Source organism: Etheostoma cragini, chromosome 24 (assembly GCF_013103735.1).
Source record: "Etheostoma cragini isolate CJK2018 chromosome 24, CSU_Ecrag_1.0, whole genome shotgun sequence".
Lineage (NCBI taxonomy): Eukaryota > Metazoa > Chordata > Actinopteri > Perciformes > Percidae > Etheostoma > Etheostoma cragini.
In genome coordinates this window covers 8939885-8960363 of record NC_048430.1, presented here as the reverse complement: position 1 = coordinate 8960363, position 20479 = coordinate 8939885, and the positions used below count along the sequence as shown (strand labels likewise).

At 41.4% G+C, this 20479-nt stretch overlaps 1 protein-coding gene across 2 annotated transcripts in view; it reads left to right on the top strand.

The window, feature by feature from the left end:
* The window catches only part of LOC117939412 (prospero homeobox protein 1-like), a 39463-nt gene extending 24765 nt beyond the window's left edge, over window positions 1-14698 (top strand). For both annotated transcript variants that reach the window (XM_034864747.1, XM_034864748.1), the window contains exon 7: window positions 13979-14698. In XM_034864747.1, coding sequence (XP_034720638.1) covers window positions 13979-14164 — 186 coding nt within the window. In that variant the 3' untranslated portion in view covers window positions 14165-14698. The remainder of the gene's footprint in view (window positions 1-13978) is intronic.
* The last annotated feature ends 5781 nt before the right edge of the window (window positions 14699-20479 follow it).

Sequence of the window (20479 nt, the reverse complement as noted above, 5' to 3'; positions counted from 1 at the left end):
GCGTGCTCCATTCCTTCAGTGAATGATTGTAAAGATTTCAAAAAGAACATTTTAATGAAATTTACTCTCTAACTGGGACATGACCTACCAGGGATAGAATAGAGATACTTTATCCCAAAGGAAATGAAGTTGTGTAAAAGCTTATACACAACTACATACACATAGGCACACAGACATATGATATCCACGCACACATACAAAAAAATACAAAAAAAAATATAAATAGTGCGCCCTTACAGTAAAGTTTGATTGCAGCTTTTTTCAAGGAGTGATGTGGAAAAAATACAGAAAGGTGCAATGGTATCATAGTCACTGGAACTGATATATTTATTCAAGTACAACAGGTAATACAATATATAAAAAATAGAATACGCATTACTTAACTATACATAGATACTAGTGAAAGACTTAATAGTTAAAAGTTAAAGTTGAATGACTGTCCATACAGACAAAAAGACAGCGTGGTGTGTTGTGTACGGGCCGGGTAGCTAAATGGACAGAAGAACACACAGCGATACACTGGTAGGAGTGTATTTAGCTAAGTAAATTGCTTATTTTACTGTTTTATGTGAACAGTTAACTTCATTTAATATTTTATGCGGCGTTTTCTATTGTGGGATGTAAATGTTTCACCGAAACAAGTTTCTTTATTACTTTTATTATAATTTTGCAGCTGCTGTTGGAGCTTAGGGCGCTCTAGACAATTTTGATTGGTTTAAAGAAATGCTAACTACTCGCAACGTTGTTTTTTCTATCCTAGAATGTATGTGTGGTAGAGCCCGACCGATATATTGGCATCATCGGTATCGGTATTGTCATTTATAATGCCAATTCAAAACAAATTAAATTTTTTTTTATTATTCATTCATCAGTAAATTAATATTTATAAATTAAAAACGGACGGTTAACCATGTCATGAATGTTGCCGTTGCATAGTTTCTACAACGTCCTTAGTGGCTAGACTGATTATTTTTTTTGTTAAATTTGTTATATATAAGTTTCATACCTTAAGTTTGTATTTTTATATATTTTATATCATCAGAATTTTAATATCTTTTGAGACTAGTTCTATTGTGACACTAAAACAAATTATTATCATATTATTTTAGGGAGAACTCATAAATAACTAATGTTAGGGAAATCTGTTTATGTTTTGTAACGCATTTACATGCGGATAATGGATTTGTTTTTTAAATATACTGTAAGTATCAGCCGATATATCGGCATATCGGATTTTTAAATAACCAAATATCCGTATCAGTGTTGACCTTAGAAATCCTCTGTGGTCGGGCTCTTATGTGTGGTGCCAGACCTTTCTTCACAGCACTGTGATGCTAATGCTTAAATACCCCTTAACCTTTAAAAAAAGAAAAAAATGAAGACTCCCATCATTAACAAACTCTTCCTCACTTTTCAAACTCATTTAAAACTGAATTCAGCACAACTCTCTGAAAAACAAACGCCCTCTACCAAGTCGGCTGTCCAGAGTGCAACAGTCACCTCACGATTCTGCTGAGGTGTGGATGTCGCAGTATGTGTGTGTGTGTGCGTTTGTGTGTGTTCGATGAGGCGAAAGAGGACGTCGCTCGAGGCGCGGGTGTCCTTGTCAAAGCGATTTCCAGAAGTCACATTCCCTCGCTCACTTTTTCCCTCCCAATATTGGTCTAAGGGGACCGGAGGGCCCTTACGCTATTCAACATAACATCAGCAGCATTTAGATATCATTTAGCACACACACCTCTAGCACACTTCTTTTTTTTGCTTAAGGAGAGAAACATTAAAACTGAGTGGGACCTTAAATACATAAAGAGTTATTTTAGATTAGGAAAAAAAAGTGATGTTTGAGGAATAAACAGCAAATACTTTGCATGCTTTGCATAACAAGAGTCGGGTAGCTTTTCACAGGTGTGTATGTAAAGCGCCCGTACAGGAAACAGACACGCACATGCAAATCATCGGTGTGTTGATTTTGGCCGTCAGCGGGGTTACTTTTAGGGATTACAGGGTTCATGTCGGGGTCAGGATTTTAAGAACCATAACAACCACGTACCCATAGACTTTAAATTAGTGTCAGCAAATCTTAAAGGTGACGTCCCACCACTCCGATAGGGTCAGGTCATTTCAGTGTGATATAAAAATCAACTTAAAGACCCTTAAAACCGGAAATTGTGACAAATATTACACTACATTGTTACATAGCTGGACTCACGTGGTAGTTTCAGCTCTAGCTTCAGGTAGTGGTCTTCATGGGACCAAATGAGACTCATGAAACACCTCAGCATTTTCTCCAAACACACTCCGATCCACAAAGGACTCAGTCTGAGAATATTCAACCCAAATCTGAAAATGTTTGACCTGAAAAGATCCAAATACAGAGAAAATACCAACACCAGCAGCACAAAAACACATTATTTCTCTTGCTATTGGGCATACTCTTTTTTTACGTGAGTGTAAGACACATTAACACACAGACTCGAGACTCACAGCAACAACATGGGACCCAACCAGGACCCAGTCTGGTTGGTACAGTACTTACTGAGAGCGGACTCATGAAGGCCTCTACCTTTAGGGGAATGAGATGAATGGAAACTAAAATCAATATAAAAATAAAGACTTGTAGTTAAAGGGCTAATTCGCAGTCCTCTAACGTACATTGAAATCAATAAAGACGCCGATCAGGACAACATGTGCGTCCTTTGGTGTGTTTGCAAAGGTAGGTGTACATTTTCTTCCCGTACTTTGTCCCCTTCCTTCACCTCCCTCCTTCCATCCCTCTATCCTTTCGTCCGTCCGCCCTGAGGGAACATTACCGGCTAGGGACCCTCTCTCGCGCTCTCCCTCTTTCTGCCTCTCTCTCCGTCTTTCGCTCTCTCTCTCTCCCTCCGTCAAACTCAGAAGCGTGAAACTGGAACCACAGCCGATTCAGCAAGTCTCCCGACACACACACACACACACACACACACGCACAAGTCTTCTCATTTTGCCAAATTTAGCATCATCAGAGTTCCACCTTGGTTTGTCCCCCATCACACACACCCCCTCTCATCCCCTCCTTCCTCATTTTTTTGCTCTTTCCTTGCTCCCTTCTCCTTCCTCCCTCCTTTCCTGCTAATATTGTCCTCTGTCAATATGCTCTCTTCGCAGCCTCCACTCCTCATCCTCTTCTCCTGTTATCCCTCTTTCATTTAGCTTTGTCCCCTTCTCCCTTTCTGTCCCCGGCTCCCTTTCTCTTTCAGTCCTCCTCTTTTCTTTCCCTTTCTCCTTCATCCCATTCTTGACTCCTCCAAACTCTCATCTCTTGCTTCTCTTTTCCTCTCCCCTCTGTCTCCAAATGCTTTTATTTTTCTCTTGATCTACTGTCATCCTGTTCTCATCTTTATGTCCCAACAGCTTTTATTCCTCCCTACAAAAATCTGCTATTTGTCAAATTACCTGCCAAAAGAAGGCCCTGGAAAGGTTAAATAATTTATATTTATTATGTTTTTCTTGTTAAAAAATAACTTAATCTTTGTCAACACTGTCTACATGGTGGAATAAGAAAATGTTCTTCGGTTTGATGGGCTGAAAAAAGGCTTGTGTCATTAGTTAATTTACATGGCCAGCATTTTAAATAGTCATCGTGGATTATTACCGCGGAAAGGTGAGTGTAATTTCTCGGGAGATGTGTGTGTGTGTGTGTGTGTGTGTGTGTGTGTGTGCGCTTGTTGTCTTTCAAAGTTGGCGTAAACAGGCTCCAGTAATTATAGCAGCTTCAATAATTACCTCCTCCTCCTCTCTCCAGCCCCATTCTTTCAACTCTTCTTTCTTGTTTACCTCTCCCTCGCTCTCTCTATCCTTACTGTCTCCTCTCTCCTTTGTCGGTCCGTCCGTCCCCCCCCCCACCCCTTGTCACTGCAACAATGTTGTCCTAATTGCAGCTCTGCCCACAAACTAATGAGGAAGGCAAAGAAAGGAAGGAGGCTGGAGAATGGGAAAGGAAATGGGGAATAGTCTCATCTTCAAAAAGAAGAGAGAAAACAAAAAAAAGAGACAGAGAGACATTTTCATTGCCAGGACACTCAGGGAAAGGTGTCAGCTTCTACCTTCTGCCAAGAGAAAGAGAAACGTTTCCTCTTTTTCTCTTTTTTTATATTGAGAACAGATTGCAGCAATGGGCATGGCACTCTTAACTTGTGAGTGTGTATGTGTGAGTGTGTGTGTGTGTGTGTGTGCGTGCGTGTTAAAGTTTTGGTGCGATATCTAAAGTACACTTGCAGTACTCTGGTGACTTAGACAAGCCAGACACTCTGCCGATCCATCACACACTCTTAAAACACACAACCTAAAGGTGAATGTAGTAGAAGAATAGAGCCAGAGAGCATAGAAAGTGATGCAGTTGTCATTTTGTTGGTGTGTGTGTGTGTGTGCGTGCGCATGTGTGTCGTCTGATGAGGGACAATGAGACGTTTTTAGGAAGCCTTATAGAGGACGTTCTCATCTTTCCAGTTCAAGGATCCTCGCTGCTTCTGTCAGCACCAAACGACGGCACAGCTGCGCCTCTAACATTCACACACACACACACACACACATAAGTTCACACACACACACACACACACACACACACATATACTTCTCGCACAGATACTGATTTGTGCTCATCTGAAAGAGCAGAGGTACCCTGCCTTGAAAGGTGGGTGTGGCTGCTACCAAAATTTGCCCTTTGACTTTGAACAACCCACACACACACACACACACACACACACACACACACACACACACACCTGGAAGCCACAGAGTGGTCCCACACTCACATTTCAGTGCTATCTGGTTTCATAACCTTATGAAAGGCTAAACTTCTCATGGCTTTCGCCGCCGTTTGAGATTCTTTGTCATCCTTTTTCTCTCCCTATTCATCTATTCTTTCATCTTCTCCACTCCCTCTTCATATGAGTCCAGAGAAAACCGAGCCGAGCTGGACTCCCACTGATCAGTCCTCATAGTGGCCTTCCTGTCCGAGTCTTGCTTTGCATAGAAGAAGCTCTCCAGCTTCAAATAAACGCCTTGGTGTTGAGATTTGGGTTTATTATTTTTTGTGTTATGCCAAATGCTGATAGGCTGTTTTTCATAATTTGATTAATCAGTCAGCACACCCCCAAAAATATTAAATATTCATCCGTCTCAACCATTAGCCTTAAGTGTATTATTATTTTTCTGCTGCGGTCTCATCCATCTTTCTGTTGTCCTCACCTTTTTATGTCTTCTATTTGTAACCTACCCAGAAGGCACACACACAACACACAACACACACACACACACACATTGGGCAATTGCATCTTACAGGGTTCTTGAAGTGTTTTTTGTAGTGTTTTATTACTAGAGACAACAGCATTTGATGTCTTATAGTTGACTATTTATACCAAGTATTCAATGTTCCCCCTTAAAATACGCCTGAAACTGATTTTTAGAAGACAGCCGTGGGACACCAAAGCTCTCCAAAATCAAAATACAAATCATTCATGTGTCAAGAGAATCCGTTCAGATTCAGGGATTCCCATAAACACCTGGGGTAGAACTAATGACTTCCACTGTAATGATGCAGTAAAAGTGCTTCATATCTATTGGACCAGACTTAGATGTGACCTTGCCTCCTACATAATATGTTTATGAGCTCCTAAGTCTCATTGCCAAATACATAGTGTGTATTTGTAGGTCAAGGTTGGTGGAGGAAGCTATAGAGCTCAAAGTTTTGACACTGTGGACAGGGATTTGCATCCTGCACCATATGTTTTGCTACGAAAGCTCTTGAAACTCTTAACATTACTGAAAGAACAGATCCCGGTTGTGCTCACATGTTACATCTTAAATCTCAATTTTCAACCAAGACGTCAATCTTTCACTGACCTTAAACTGAGATCTCTGAATTTCCCCAACAGAACCAAAATCAGTTATATGTGCTTTAGTTGCCAGAAGTATGAACATACGTGTTTTTTTAAAAACAAGGTTGAATACAGACACACATAAGTCCATAACCGATGTGAATACACACTCACTTAATATTATTAGGCACTTAGAAGCACTGAGTAACAAAGTCTGCCTCTCTGTCTCTCTGTCGCTGCTTGACAGAGAGCGCTATGCTACAGACAATGCCACCTGCCAGTTTCTGTCACTATAAATATAGCTATCTGCTTGCAATGTGTATGTGTGTGTTTGTGTGTGAGAGAGAGGGAGAGTGTGTGTGTCTTAGTATTCCAGTTGAGAAGAAGAAGGCATCATCTTTGTCACTGAGACTGATTGGAGTCACGAGGAGGCGGTGTGTGTGTTTGCGCGTGTGCATGTGTGCCTGTGTTTGGTCTTCCTGTATGTGTGTGTGTGTGTGTGTGTGTGTGTGTGTGTGTGTTGGGCATGCAGTGATTCCCTTCCCCTGCCCCAGCTGTCTCCTTAGCTTTAACAATAGGCCTGGTAACAAAGACGTGGCCTTCAGCCTCCCGTCATGTGATACTAGTGGTCTGCAGCCTCTCAGTCAGATGACCCGGGCTATTGTCCTCTATGGGTGACACACACTTGTACACACACACACACACACACACATATAGAACGTACGCACCAATCCAAGGAAGCACAGCACGTGGACGCGGCAGAATGCTAAGAGACGAAGACGCGCACACATAAGTGGTTGCACACAAAAAGGAGACACACTCATGAGATAGTGAGTACAGACACACACACACGCACAGACGCAATCTCAGGACGCAGACCCTTCCTCTCAGTCACATGAAGTCTGAACAAAGAGAAACTTTATTGCCATTGTCCCGGTGACAGTGAGATCAGTGACGGATTGACAAAAGAGCAGCAGAGAAAGGAAACATACTGTTAATGTCCTGGAGGAACCCCCAGACTCCACTTTTACCTCTAGTTTTCACACTTTACTGTAAATGGCAACTGGCAAAGGCTTTGTGGAAGAGATGAGAAGGATTTATTTATCATGTATAGCTGATTATGTCTCTAAATTATGTGAGTTTTGTCTGATTATGCTAAAAAAGTGATGTCCTGCTCTGCTTTGGAATTGCTGCTATCGACCTGGTGCGAAAATGGGTGACTGTGTCAAAGAGGACCTCACAGCAGGTCGGTGCTATTTAAAAATGACATAAAAAGTCCCGCTCCTCTATACCTGAACAACTAGAGTTAAAACAACGTTGAGAAAGGGACAAAATCCCACGTTCAGAAACAAAGAGTAATGAGTTAAAATGTCAAAGTATGAATTTCCAATGACTCGTTACTGTTGAAAAAGAAAGGATGAAACTAAGAAGACCAAAAGTTAGTCTACTCTGGACATATTTTCCTACGTGTGTGTGTGTGTGTGTGTGTGTGTGTGTGTGTGTGTGTGTGTGTGTGTGTGTGTGTGTGTGTGTGTGTGTCTGTGACAAGACCTGATAGCAGGGAAAGAGAGGTAGAGCGAGGTAGAGTGAGAGAGAAGAGGAGGAAAAAGGAAGCAGATGCTTGTGTGTTGGCACAAAAATCATATATCCACTCAGTCCAACACACACACACACACGCACACGCACACACACACAGAAGGAACAGCACATTAGATTTCCTGTATTGTCTCAATAATCAACATGACATGGCAGCACGGAGGTTCACTGGTTAGAATGTCTGCCAAGAAGGTTGTGGGTTCAAATCCCGGTTTTTCCAGCCTTTTTGTGTAGAATTTGCATGGTCTCAACATGTTTGCGTGCGTTTCTTCCAACCATAAAGACATGCATGCTAGGTAGGACTACAGTTGATAATTAGCCTCTTGACTTACAATGGTGCCTTTACAGAAACGTTGACTCATTTGCTAATAATTGTCCTAATCAAATAAATTAGGACAATGCATCATGAGTTTGAGTAAGCACACACACGCTACTTTCTTAAGCCAAGTGGTGTGTTCCCCGTGTGTGTAATTGTTGGGTTTCTGTAAATAACATCACAGAGTATGGTCTAGACCTGCTCTTTTATGAAAAGCGCAAATGAGATAACTGTTGTTGTGATTTGGCGCTAAATAAGTAAAATTGAATGAATTGAATTGGATGTCTGTGCTGTATACAGTGGGCGTTAACACACACGCCGGGTTTTCACCACTTGACACGTTATTGCGAGAAGAAAGCGACGGTTGGGTTTAGGAAAAGAAGAACAGGGTTGGCTTTGGTAAAAAAACAAACCAAACGTTGAGTTTGGGTGTCCTGCGTATCACGATCCCTGTTCTCCCCGGGGAAGGTCCTGGGTTCTACCCTTCCCCCGACCAACCTCCCCACACAGGTTTTAGCCCTTTTTTTGCACCTTACGTACGCTCTTACATTTCAATAGATCAGCCAGCGATGATAGAAAAATACATTTGACCAACAGCAAAGTGGAACTCAAGGCCACAGAGTGAATGAATGGAGACAAAATGGTGTGTTTGGAATGTCAAGGTGTGTGTGTGAGTGTGTGTGTTTGTGGAAGGGATCGTCTGAAATTAAAAAGAGCAACGTCTTGCTGCAAGATTAGAAAGACGGTTTAAAAAAGGGACAAATAAACTGAAAATGGATCAGTGATCAGGTAACACAGTGATAACTGTGTATTGTGAACTCGTAAATAAAAAGCTAAACCATTGTACACACACGGGACGTCGTCAACGTCTCCTACGTTAACCGTGGGAAGTAGAAAGACTTTGAGTAAAATGGAGAAGGAAAAGGAACAACACACCTACACACACACATACATACACACGCAAAAATAGTCTCCTTCTGTTTGTACACCTTGAGAATCAAACATATGGCGTTAGCACAGCGATTTCTTAAGAGCCTGGTGTGTGTGTGTGTGTGTGTGTGTGTGTGTGTGTGTGTGTGTGTGTGTGTGTGTGTGTGTGTGTGGGTGTTTTCTGCAAGACGGTGAGTGAGAATGGTTGGTACCAGAGAGATGGGTGGGAAAGCAGGTGGAAAGACGTATGGAGAGGTGAATAGAGTCAACTGAGGACACACACACAGCCCAGACGTCTCCATCAGTCTCATGCTGACAGCGGGTAGAGGGACAGTAGGAATACTGCGGGAGACGGAGGACGGCTCATGTTAACGAGAGAGGAGAGGAGGCACGACGTGATGGAGGATGGGGGCGGGGAGAGGGTATGGTAAAGTGCTTGCTTGTAAAGGTGAAGGAAGAAGGCTTTAACAAGAATAGCCAGGGAAGTGGGATTATAAAACGTGCTGCTTATTACTGAGATTATCTAACAACAAATATCATTTACTGCCACTATAATTGACTTTAATAACCTCACACATTTAGTTTAGTTCAATAATTTGCCCTAAAACATGGTATAAACCATGAAAAAACTTATTTTTTTTGACATTTTTGTCCCTTTTTTGGTGTTTTTTCCCCAAATTTTTTGGATATTTTTTTTTGTACTGAAAACGGGTCAAATTTGACTCAAGGAGAACATGAGGGTTAAGGATCATATGGCATTATCTGACAAAAACTGTGTTTTACCTTTAAGATATTGACACCTGTACTGTATTTTTAGAGGAAGAAGCTGCATTGAAAAAATAGACGATGGCATAGAATTTTGATTTTGGAACAGAATGCACAAAACATGGATATCACATGACATCATCACGATGAACACCATGCATCTTGTGTAAAGTGAGGCTACTCTCCATGATAAGTATCCTCTGGGTAATGACGGCTTATGTTCCACACGTAAGTATTTTTTTCTTCTATTTTGGATGTGTTAAAATGGGGCAGTGTATTCGTGAAAAGTAACCTACTTATAAAGGGCTCTCCTTTATTCTAAAAATAAGTTTTAGTGCAACTCTGCCCTTTTGTGCTTGCGGTCTGCACTGTAAGAAATTACTAAATTAGCAAAGCAGACGTCACTGTTGCTAAGTGATCATGGCTGTGCTGTTTCTGCACTTTCTACAGGCGGTCTGGGTTTCTGCAGGGGGCGCTCTTTGGTTTTTTCCATGCTCATTCTTCCTCTGTGTATCCCAAACAAGCAGCTGCACCAGAATCCCACGATACACAGGATTGTATTTTGCAGGAAATGAGCAAAAACTACAATATTCTTCAAGATCAAGCGGTTAAATTCATATTTATAGTCATGAAATGGTCGCTTATGGTAATTGTGGTTTAATATATCATTAACCCTTGTGTTGTCTTCTTGTCAAAATTGAAAATCAACACTTTTGCTGAGGTTTTTTCCCCCATGTTTGTCACTTTTTTTTAACGTTTTTTTAACACTACGTAACGCTAACTTTAGTTTTACACTTATTTTTGGATTTTATGGTCAATAAACTTCATTTATAGGAAATTAAATCTAATGTTTGAGTTAGAAAAGCAGAAATTTAAGAATTAATTTGACTAAAATTAAAGGAATGGATGTTGATGGTTAATCACAGATTGGAATATGTCAACTTTTACTCAATACTGTTTTGAAACCACGTCATTTTTTTTCAAATGCTATAAAATTGAATAAGACGCCCCAAAATGAATGAAAGTAAAGATTTGTACTTGGCAAAGAGCGTTGTGTGGAATCAATCACGTTATTTTGGGGAATTAAAAAGATCACTGATATAGGAAACATGAAGGTAAACACAACAGCACACAGAGAACTTTTCACGGCAAATATCTTAAAAAAGGTAGGATGAATTTGCTTGCGATGTTTAATAAACACAGAAAGTAACGGCAAGTTGATGATTTCTCATGCAACTACAGTGAGGATGAGGGAAAGGGAAGAAAAAGAGGAAGGGAGGGCGTCCCAGTAGGCCTCTTTGTTGGTCAGCAATGTAGAGATTTACAGGCTCTTGTCCTATGTGCGTGTACGTCTTTGTGTGTGTGTGTGTGTGTGTGTGTGTGTGTGTGTGTAGGGAAAGTAATTGAGCCTTCCTTCATCCAATATTTACCCACCAAACCGGAGCAATCATGCGAATTATGTTTACTGGGAACCAAGTGTCTTTCTTCCTCTCTATCTTTCTTTCTCTTTCTCACTTATCCCATTCCTCGCTTGCTCTCTCTCTCTCTCTCCTGGCTACTAGACACAATATCGAGATGCAAGCCAACTCAAGCCAACACACACACATGCGCACAAACACACACACACACACACACGCACACAACAAGGCCATGCACACACGCAGATGCACACGCACACAGGACAAGAGCCTGTAAAGCTCTACATCGCTGCCCAACAAAGAGGCCTACTGGGACTCCCTCCCTTCCTCTTTTTTTTTTTTTTTTTTTTTCCTCGTGTCTTTCCTTTCTCTCATCCTCACTCTCCCTTCACCCTCCTCCTCTGTCCGTCATCTCTTGGAACACATGCAGACATGGGGGAAACAGGCCCATCTGTATTGATGATAGCCTAATTTAGATCTCTTTACTGGACTGATTTACGATGGCCAGACAAATCTCGGCATCTGGACCCAAGTGTGTGTGTGTGAGTGTGTGTGTGTGTGTGTGTGTGTGTGTGTGCGTGTGTGTGTGTTTGTCCAGTTGAGCTGATACGCTACCAGGCACACAATATCCTCCCTGCTTCATTTCATTCGTTCCTCCGTACCTCTCTGGGAATCAGCGGTGTCCTTTTCTCTCGCTGGCGTTGTCTTGTTTCAGCACTTTGAGTCCTCGCTGCAACGATGACGCACGCCACCCTGAAACATTTGAAAAACACACCAATCATCATTCTGAACAAGGCAGTGCCAGAGCTGTAACACAGAAATGCTAAGGCCAGGGCACTTCTAGGTTAAGGTCACTGCGCGGGGAGTTTGTGTGTGTATGTGTGTGTGTTTGTGTGTGTGTGTGTGTATATATTTTACGGCTCTTTGAGTGTTTGATATCTCAATTGCACAAAGCCAAAGCAGAGTCAAGGGATTTTGTAACTGCACCCCTGTATGTCAGGTGTAAATGAAGATGACTCAATATCAAGCAAGAAGGTCAAAAAAAGTCTAAGAAGTGGATTTTTCTTTTTTTTTAAAGATTAGAGGATATTTGAAAAGGATGAAAAGATGTAATCCAGAAATTAGAGGACGCTACAAAGGCAAATTCATATTCAATATCAAGCTCAGGTTTTCAACTTTGATTCGTCCCAGTGGGCTGATTCAGCAACTATCAAAAACAAATAAAACAAAAAGGTTTAGGCTAAAATATGTTGCCACATGCCGAGGTTTAACGATGAAAGCCTTGATTATTTGAACTTTGATTAAAAAGTCCAGTAATTCCCGTTCGTTACAACTGGGGTCTTGTTTTTTTACGGTCATTCCTATCTCTGATAATAAGATTGGATTCACCGAGTCAACTGATGAGTTCTCAAATGCAGCAGCATCACTGAAAAGAAGAAACGAGAGCCGTCAGACAATCTGATCTTTAAACTGGGAGAACATTTATTTACGGAGCGACTCCCTGCTTCAACTTTGACCCATCGAGCTTCTGTAGTTGCAATGGAGGATTATTGTTATCGCAGTTTTTGCCATGTTCCTGGATGCGAAAAACTACAAAAATTAAAACCTATATAACCTTCCCGTCTAAAGTCTACCATGTCTGCATCGGCATACATGTCACCTACTAAGGTGATTCTTTGCGTGTGTGTGTGTGTGTGTGTGTGTGTATGAGAATGTGTGTGTGTCAGTGTGTGTGTACAGTAGTGTCTATAGCAAGACAGTGACAGAGGGCCTCATTGAAATAACTGTGGTCTCAAGTGGCCAGCTAAAAAGAGAGAGAGTGTAGGTGAGGGTAGACTAGGGTAGAGTTTATGAGAGTCCAGGGAATCATTTAGGGTGTGCGTGTGTGTGTGTGTGTGTGTGTATGTGTGTGTGTGTGTGAGGGGTGATTCATCCGTTCTTGTGGCGGCTAACCTTGGCATGTCCTGCCACGCATGACGGGGTTACACCCAGACGGCACTCTGTCGTCCTCTAGGTGTGTGTGAGAGTTTGTTGGGGTGTATAGGAGCATGCACCTCGTCTGGAAGAGTCAGCCTCCTGTGTGTGTTTGTGCTTGTGTGTGTGTGTGTGTGTTTTTATGCATCAGCATGCAAGAAAAAGAGACAAAGAAAAAAAAAAAGCGGGGGGAGAGAATCCCAGTCAGGTTGGTTAGTGTCTTTGTATGATCTTGCCCCCGGGAGAAAGGGCAGAGAAAAAATAATGAAAAATGTGTGTGTGTGCGTGTGTGTCGATGTTCTGCTGTCCAACACTGCTATGAGCACACACGCAGCATTAAAACCTACACACACACACACACTTTGTGACGACAGTGTATATATATATATATATATGCATGTGGAATGAACAATTGGATCCCTGCAATCCCTTCGTTCTTGTTTAAACAACTACACACACACACACACACACACAAACAAACACACACACACACGCACACAGATCACAGACAACTCTTCACCTGCCATTGTCAAGGACTGAGTGTGTCATCTGTCATGTGTGAGCGTGTGCATAAGGAACTCTCGACCACACCGCACACACACACACACAAACACACAAAAACACAGCTGGGGGCTTTCAAGAAAGGGGAAGCACATTTAGGGGAAGTTGACAGCTGAAGAAGAACTTGGTACAGGAATAGTAATACATGGACACCTGAAACACACACACACACTTTTTCTTGAACACTTTTTTAAAAGCAGTCTGGATTTGAAGACGTTTGCATTTCACTTGTGATTTTAGATGTGGAAGTCTCCTGGAGGACTTATTTTGACAGGATATTGTCTTTCAATGACCATGGCACATACTGTATGGGTGTGATGTGTTCAAGTGTCCGAAAACCTTTGAACGTATAATAATTCCCTCTTTCTACTGGGTGTATGTACTCCACCTACTCATACAAAAGGAACACAGTTCTGTATTTTTTGCATAAATACTGTATTGTATCTTAGGACAAGAAAGGGAAACTTGATTGAAGGGAAGTGGACACACAATGATTTCCTTTTTCTTTCTACCTCCTTTCCTCTTCCCTTGCCCACTTCCTTTCCCCCTTTTTTCTCCTTCAGGTTCCCGAGCGGTTTCTGGAGGTGTCCCAGGTGACTCTGCGCGAGTTCTTCAATGCCATCGTGGCTGGGAAGGATGCAGACCCATCCTGGAAGAAGGCCATCTACAAGGTGATCTGCAAACTAGACAGCGAGGTCCCGGATGTCTTCAAATCCCCCAACTGTCTACAAGAACTCCTCCACGACTGACTAGGGCGAGGAAGGACACGCAGCGAGCAAGACAAACCTCCAAGGACCGTGAGAAGACTGTAGGAAAGTTAAGGTTGAGGTCTTCGGTAAAAAGGCATTTGATGTTCATGACGCGATGCGGAGACTTGGTTTTGCTCGGAGGCTTCCGGAGAGGTTTTTGGGGGGTATTTCAAATACAATCCTGCTCTCAAAATGTTTTATACAGAAAAAGAAATAGTCCTCTTGAACGAGGCAGAGGGCTCAAGAGTCAGATATTGTGTTGAGACTTTTACCAATTTAAAGCAAAACAGTAGAAATCCTTGCACTTAAAAAAAAAGAAGAAAAAAAAGCTCCTCCTTTCCAAAAAAACCCGTCTTCACTTTCTCCTCCACCTCGTCCGAGCTCGCTCTCCGTCCTTCTCTGGAGGACATGATGAAGACGACGGATGAATCTTCAGCCCGTGACTCGGGACGGGGAACAAACTAAATGTAAAGATGATAATATATAAAGAATTTTTATTGTGGAGGTTTTTAAGTTACATGCACATTTTTGGGGGAAAAAAAGTGATGTTTCTGCATTTTTTTCTTCTTTGTACAAGCTTACAGCCTCTTTACTATAAACCCTCAGTCAATCGCGTAGAAACCCATTCACACACAACCCCAAACACACACACACACACCTCTTGAGTAGGAAAGCACAGTAGCACCCCCAAATCCTCACCTGAACCCAGACAAACTGCACATAAATACACTTAGTTGTTGTTTATTTCCCTCCTCTTTTTACTACTCGCTCTTTTTACTGACTTACTGGGTGTTTGTTGTGACTGTGGCTCTCCCCCCCCCCCCCCCCCCCCCCCCCCCCCCCCCCCCCCCCCCCCTTCCCATGCTGCCCCTCTTGGCTTATGTGGCATTCAGGCACCCAGAGCATCGGAGACAAAAACCCTTTTTTTTTTTCTTTTTTTTTTAATAAATCTCCCACATCTATAGACTACCAGTCATGTTTTTACAATATCAAAAAAATAGGTAATTCAAACATTAGACAAACTGTATGGAACATTTTTTTTTAATTTGAAGTCTTCATAAATCTCATTAACGTCAGTTACCGCAACTTTTCACTAAATTTCTACAGCCTGACTAACATGATACATGGTGATATTGATAGAGAATGGCCCCTTTTTTATAGAAAATGTTGTCATGTATGATATTTGACAAAGGTCTGTACTGAGAAGTAATTTCTGGTGGGCAAATGTGTGTACCAGTGACACTGTTTCTCATGTTACATCTGACAGAGAAACACATCTGTAATAGGCTAATACTGTTTCTGGTCCAAATACTTCGGATTTATTTATAATATTTTCAATATATAGCACTGATGCTGGATACATTCAGGACACGTTGTGGACATGTTAGTGCTGTAACAATTTTGGTATTTTTTTTTGTTTTTTTAAATATATATACATATATATATATATATATCATCTGTGTTGGATGCTTCATCTGTTTCTCAGAACATTCAAAATCCTAATCTGAAAAATCACATCGACATCAATTTGTGATTTCACGCGAAGTGGATTTACTGTACCGTAAATCATGGCTGTAAAAGTATTTGAATCATCATTTTGTAACAATGAACGGGAACCAAACCATTCATTCCAGTTGCACGTGCTTCGCAGATCACTTTCTAAGCAGCACGTCATTCCCACGCGATCCAAACACAAGAATCATTCTTCATGGTGCTCTGGGACAGGCTAACGTTTGGCAATACACAAGTACTGACTGGACTCAAACACTTGCACACTTGAGGATCTTAGCACCCCAAAAAACACTGGCGACTAACTGTGGTACAATCAGCCGTTCTTGATATTGAGCTCATATGTTCAGAGGTGTCAAAATGTCTCATTTAAAAAAAAAAAGGTCTCTTTGCTCTGGATGCTGCAGACGGGCAGCTGCCCCGGCCGGGTCATGTGTGAAGTGTTTAAGGTTTTAACAGCAGTTTAAAAAAAAAAAAAAAAAAAAAAAATGAAGAAGACGGGACAAAAATGCTGATATTTGTAGCTTGTATAGATGTAACAATGACTCTCTGATCACTCTGATATTGTTATTATTTATAATTGAAATAATTATTCCTATTAATGTTATTCTGATGATCATTATTAATGCTTGTACCAGATTTGACCAGTGGTTTACTCATTGTTTATCCATTACACTGCAACATGAAATAAATTATTCTTAGAAAAAAAAAAAAAAAAGGGGGAATTGTTGTGATTTCTTTTCTATTTGTGCTCGGCGGAGAGGTGTAGAGGGCGTTGACCGGTCCGCACGCGCCTGCCCACACACACCGTCGCCATCAACGCGAGCAGTAACTAGGCAACGTGACGGCAACACTTTAACTCTGTTCATGCCCTCCCTCTCTCCCTCTCACTCTCTCTCTCTCTTGATTCTGTATAAGGGACATGTGATCCCTTGTTGTTGTTGCTGATGAATTGAAAAGAGGAGCGCTGTGTGATTATTGTCAGCACAAAAGCCTCAAAAAGCTGCTGACGCCTAGATTAGCCAGTACAAAGAGGCCGGGACACACACACGCACACACACACACACACACACACACACACACACACACACACACACACAAATATATAGGTGCAGACTCACACTCATACACACAATGTCTGCCCTTGTCGCCCGACCATCCTTCTCACTCCTCTATCCGTCCTCTGTCCCTCCTCTCTCACCCCTTATCGCTGACATTACTCCTCCTCTTCCCCTTTTTTTTTTAGCTCTCCTGTCTCCTCTGCTCCTTGCCTCCTTGCCTCCTTACCTCCTTTCTTGTAGGTTTTATTTCTGTCCCCCTCTCACACCACTTACCTCCCTAACACTCACAAACACACACCATGCCCTGTGTGTGCTGGCGCCAAACACTAACTGGCATCGCACAATGCCAGCCACCATCACCAGCATGGGATAAAGTGCCAGCACTCTGTTTTTTTTCTCTTCTCTTTCTTTCACATACACAGATATTGTAAAGGACAAAAAAAAACAAGTTGTTTAAAACATATCTCAACCCCTTACGTGCTCAAGTTTAAATACACTACCAAAAACGATATATACGTTGTATGTAATTATGAATACATTGCCAGAATGCCAATGAAGGTAACGGCACAATAAACTGTTTATAGGTTTCTGCAAAATAGCGGCTTTTGTGATTATCCAGTTCCCGAGAAAGATTCAAATGAGAATGAGACAAAAATAAAGTGATAAGGAAGTTCTTTACAAAATAAGAGCATGAAAACACGTCCACAGCCATACTGGCAGCTCTGTCAGGCTGATCATATGCATAGTAATACTTTGACATTAAAGCGCCCATATTGTGCTGATTTTCAGGTTCATGATTGCATTTTGAGGTTGTACCAGAATAGGTTTACATGTTTTCATTTTCAAATGACACCATATTTTTGTTGTACTCCATACTGCTTCAGATGCTGTTTTCAACATGGGTCTCAGTTTTAGCTCCAGAGTGAGACATCTTACTTCTATACTATCTTTGCACATGCTCAGTAGCCAGGTAAGATCCCATCAGCTAGATAACTTTCTCCAACTTTGGTCAGTCCAAGGCAGTATTAGCTGGGAGACGTCTTTTAGACGAGGGACACTTGTGGAATTTCTGCAGAACAGGGACAGGAAGTAGTTCTTTTGGAGATTATGGTCAACTAGTGTGTGTTGTAGCAGTGTTTTGCCATTGAGAACAAGCTAGCATGCTTCGGTTAGCCACCTTGTCTCGGCTAGTGACGTAGAAAGCCGTGCAGATGTTGAACAGCTCACCCGGAGACTGAAGATAGAGGACATTCAAAAAACTGGATCCCACTCAAAACACCATCAATAGTTTGTATGCGTGTGGACGCACCAAGTACACAAAATAACACCCCAAATCTATGAAAAAGGGATTTGTTTTTTCTGTACAAAAACTTAAACTCTAATTTGAAATCTTCAATTTCAATTATTATTCAATTATCTTAGAAAAAAAATGTGTTCCGTGTTTTTGAGGTGCAGAGACATTACATTTGGAAAACAGAGAGCACTAGTATGATCAAAAACCTGACTATCAGAAGAAAAGTTGAATATGTGCATCCCTACTACCCAGATTTTGCCCGTCTCATGCAAGTGTGATGCTTAATCGCTGGAGCTTTAAGTCATTTAAGAAGTCTTTTAGACAAAAAAAAACAAGATAATACTGCAGGTATTATCAAAGTTTGTCACTAAGGAAACAAATAGATGCATTGTGATCATCTAGTATGGCGATCTTATACTGCCAAGGTTTTTCATTAGAACAGGAGGGGCTGAACATGAGGCGGGGTCACTCTTTGCTCTACACACACACACACACACACACACACACACACCGTCTGCCTGTGAAAGCACATCTGAGCAGCGCAACAATAAAACAGCTGTGTTTTTGTTGGCCTGCTGATTGTTTTATTGTCAATCTCCCCGTCACATGCACAAACATACTTGCACAGACGCAGACACACTAATTGTCCACCGAGATGGCATGACAGTGATGCATTTCGTGTAATGGCCACTATTATTATGGAGTAGGGAGAGTTTATTATCGAGGAAAAAATCTCTCCTCAACATAATCCTAATAGCTCTAACTGTCTTCCCCGTGTTAACTGCAGCTAAAATGGACTGTGGTGTGTGTGTGTGTGTGTGTGTGTGTGTGTGTGTGTGTGTGTGTGTGTGTGAAAAAGTTATCACCCACTGTCATAGTAGTATATTGATGCGAAGGCCTGGGATGAGGCAGAAAAACAAGTTTATGTTTGGGGCAACAACAATGGCAACACTCACGACAGTTTACCATTGTGGTTGCTATTTCATGACCAAAGAGTATAATGTTTGGATCTAACTTATTGTTTTAGCTTATTGCTTTGCATGAAGTAAGTATTTGACTCGTGCGATAGTGGTTGTGAAAAGGACTTTCCCAGCCACTAGTTTTCCTCCTGGTATTTCCGATTTAAGTGTGCAGGTTGAAACAAAACACTAACCCACTACCTTATGTTGACAGGTATGACCCTCTTTGCAGTGTCACAGACAATAGGTTGGGATTGTGTGAAATGTGCGTGCATGTGAAGACACAGACAGGAGAACAACTACCTTTATTTTATCCTGTTTGATCATCACGGTTGTACTGATTGTAATCAGTGAAAATGAGTCTGGTCCGTTGCAGGTTGACGGTCCTTTCTGAATTCTACTGATCTTGCATTGTTTAACTATTACAGTAACGCATGTTAACGGTTGGACATATGTTTGGAATTTCCAGCGGCAACGGGGCAATCCCGGACGTGGAAAGTCACGGATATAGACTACGCTTTGTGTTATATGTTTATGATATGATAAGTTTCAACATGCTAGTGCTGAGTGTTACTGCCCAATGTGAGGAGAGTGAAGATTTGAGACATGCGTCACTTTGCGACGACTAGCCTACAAGATGCTAACGAGAGACTTCTGGAATACCAATACAGTAAAAATGGACCTACTTAACAAAGTTGGTTCACCGCTAGCTACAAGTTAGCATCAAACACAACAAAGATAAGACATAGATAGCTAAAACGTTATGAAATGATTACCATCTTCTGTTCTTGTTTGTAATGAGAAAAGTTTATGACTTCATGGATTTCACAAATTTTAGTATGACAGTATGACTCAACGCTCATCGGGTATGACACATCGGTTATGCCATAAACCGTTTACATTTGAGCATGCGCAACTCAGATCCGGACTCAACTCACACTGGGCAGTGACACTGAGACAGGGTTGACAAGCCATGCTCGTCAACAACACTGGCGGAGTGCAATCGGGGGGATTTGGTCAAAAAAATGACAACAGCACAGCTAACTCAGGACCAGATTTTTGAAATACATACACAAAATCACTGTTCGTTAATTTGTGTTTGGAATGTGGAATCTACATTTTTTCTCACACAGTTCCGGCATAACAGTTCCAGTTGCATGTTATATTAGGTTTAATTTTGACCAAAATCATTCAATCCAAGTCAAAAAATGACTCTTCATTATTGAAGCTGTGTTGCCCAACGAGGTTGTGATTAACAACTGTTCATCAAACTAAATTTTTCTTATTTTCTTATTTTCTTTTTTTCTGACATTTTAGTCCATGGAAAAATATTTGGGAGATTAATCCATAATGAAAGTAATTGTAGGTTGCAGCCTTGCGCAGTAGTAAACTTTAGTGAATATTAATCATGGAGAACATTTCAGCTTCAGGGTGTTCATCTTGAAATCTTTGCCCCCTTTAACCTGTTTTTGCACCTTTAGTATTGATGTAA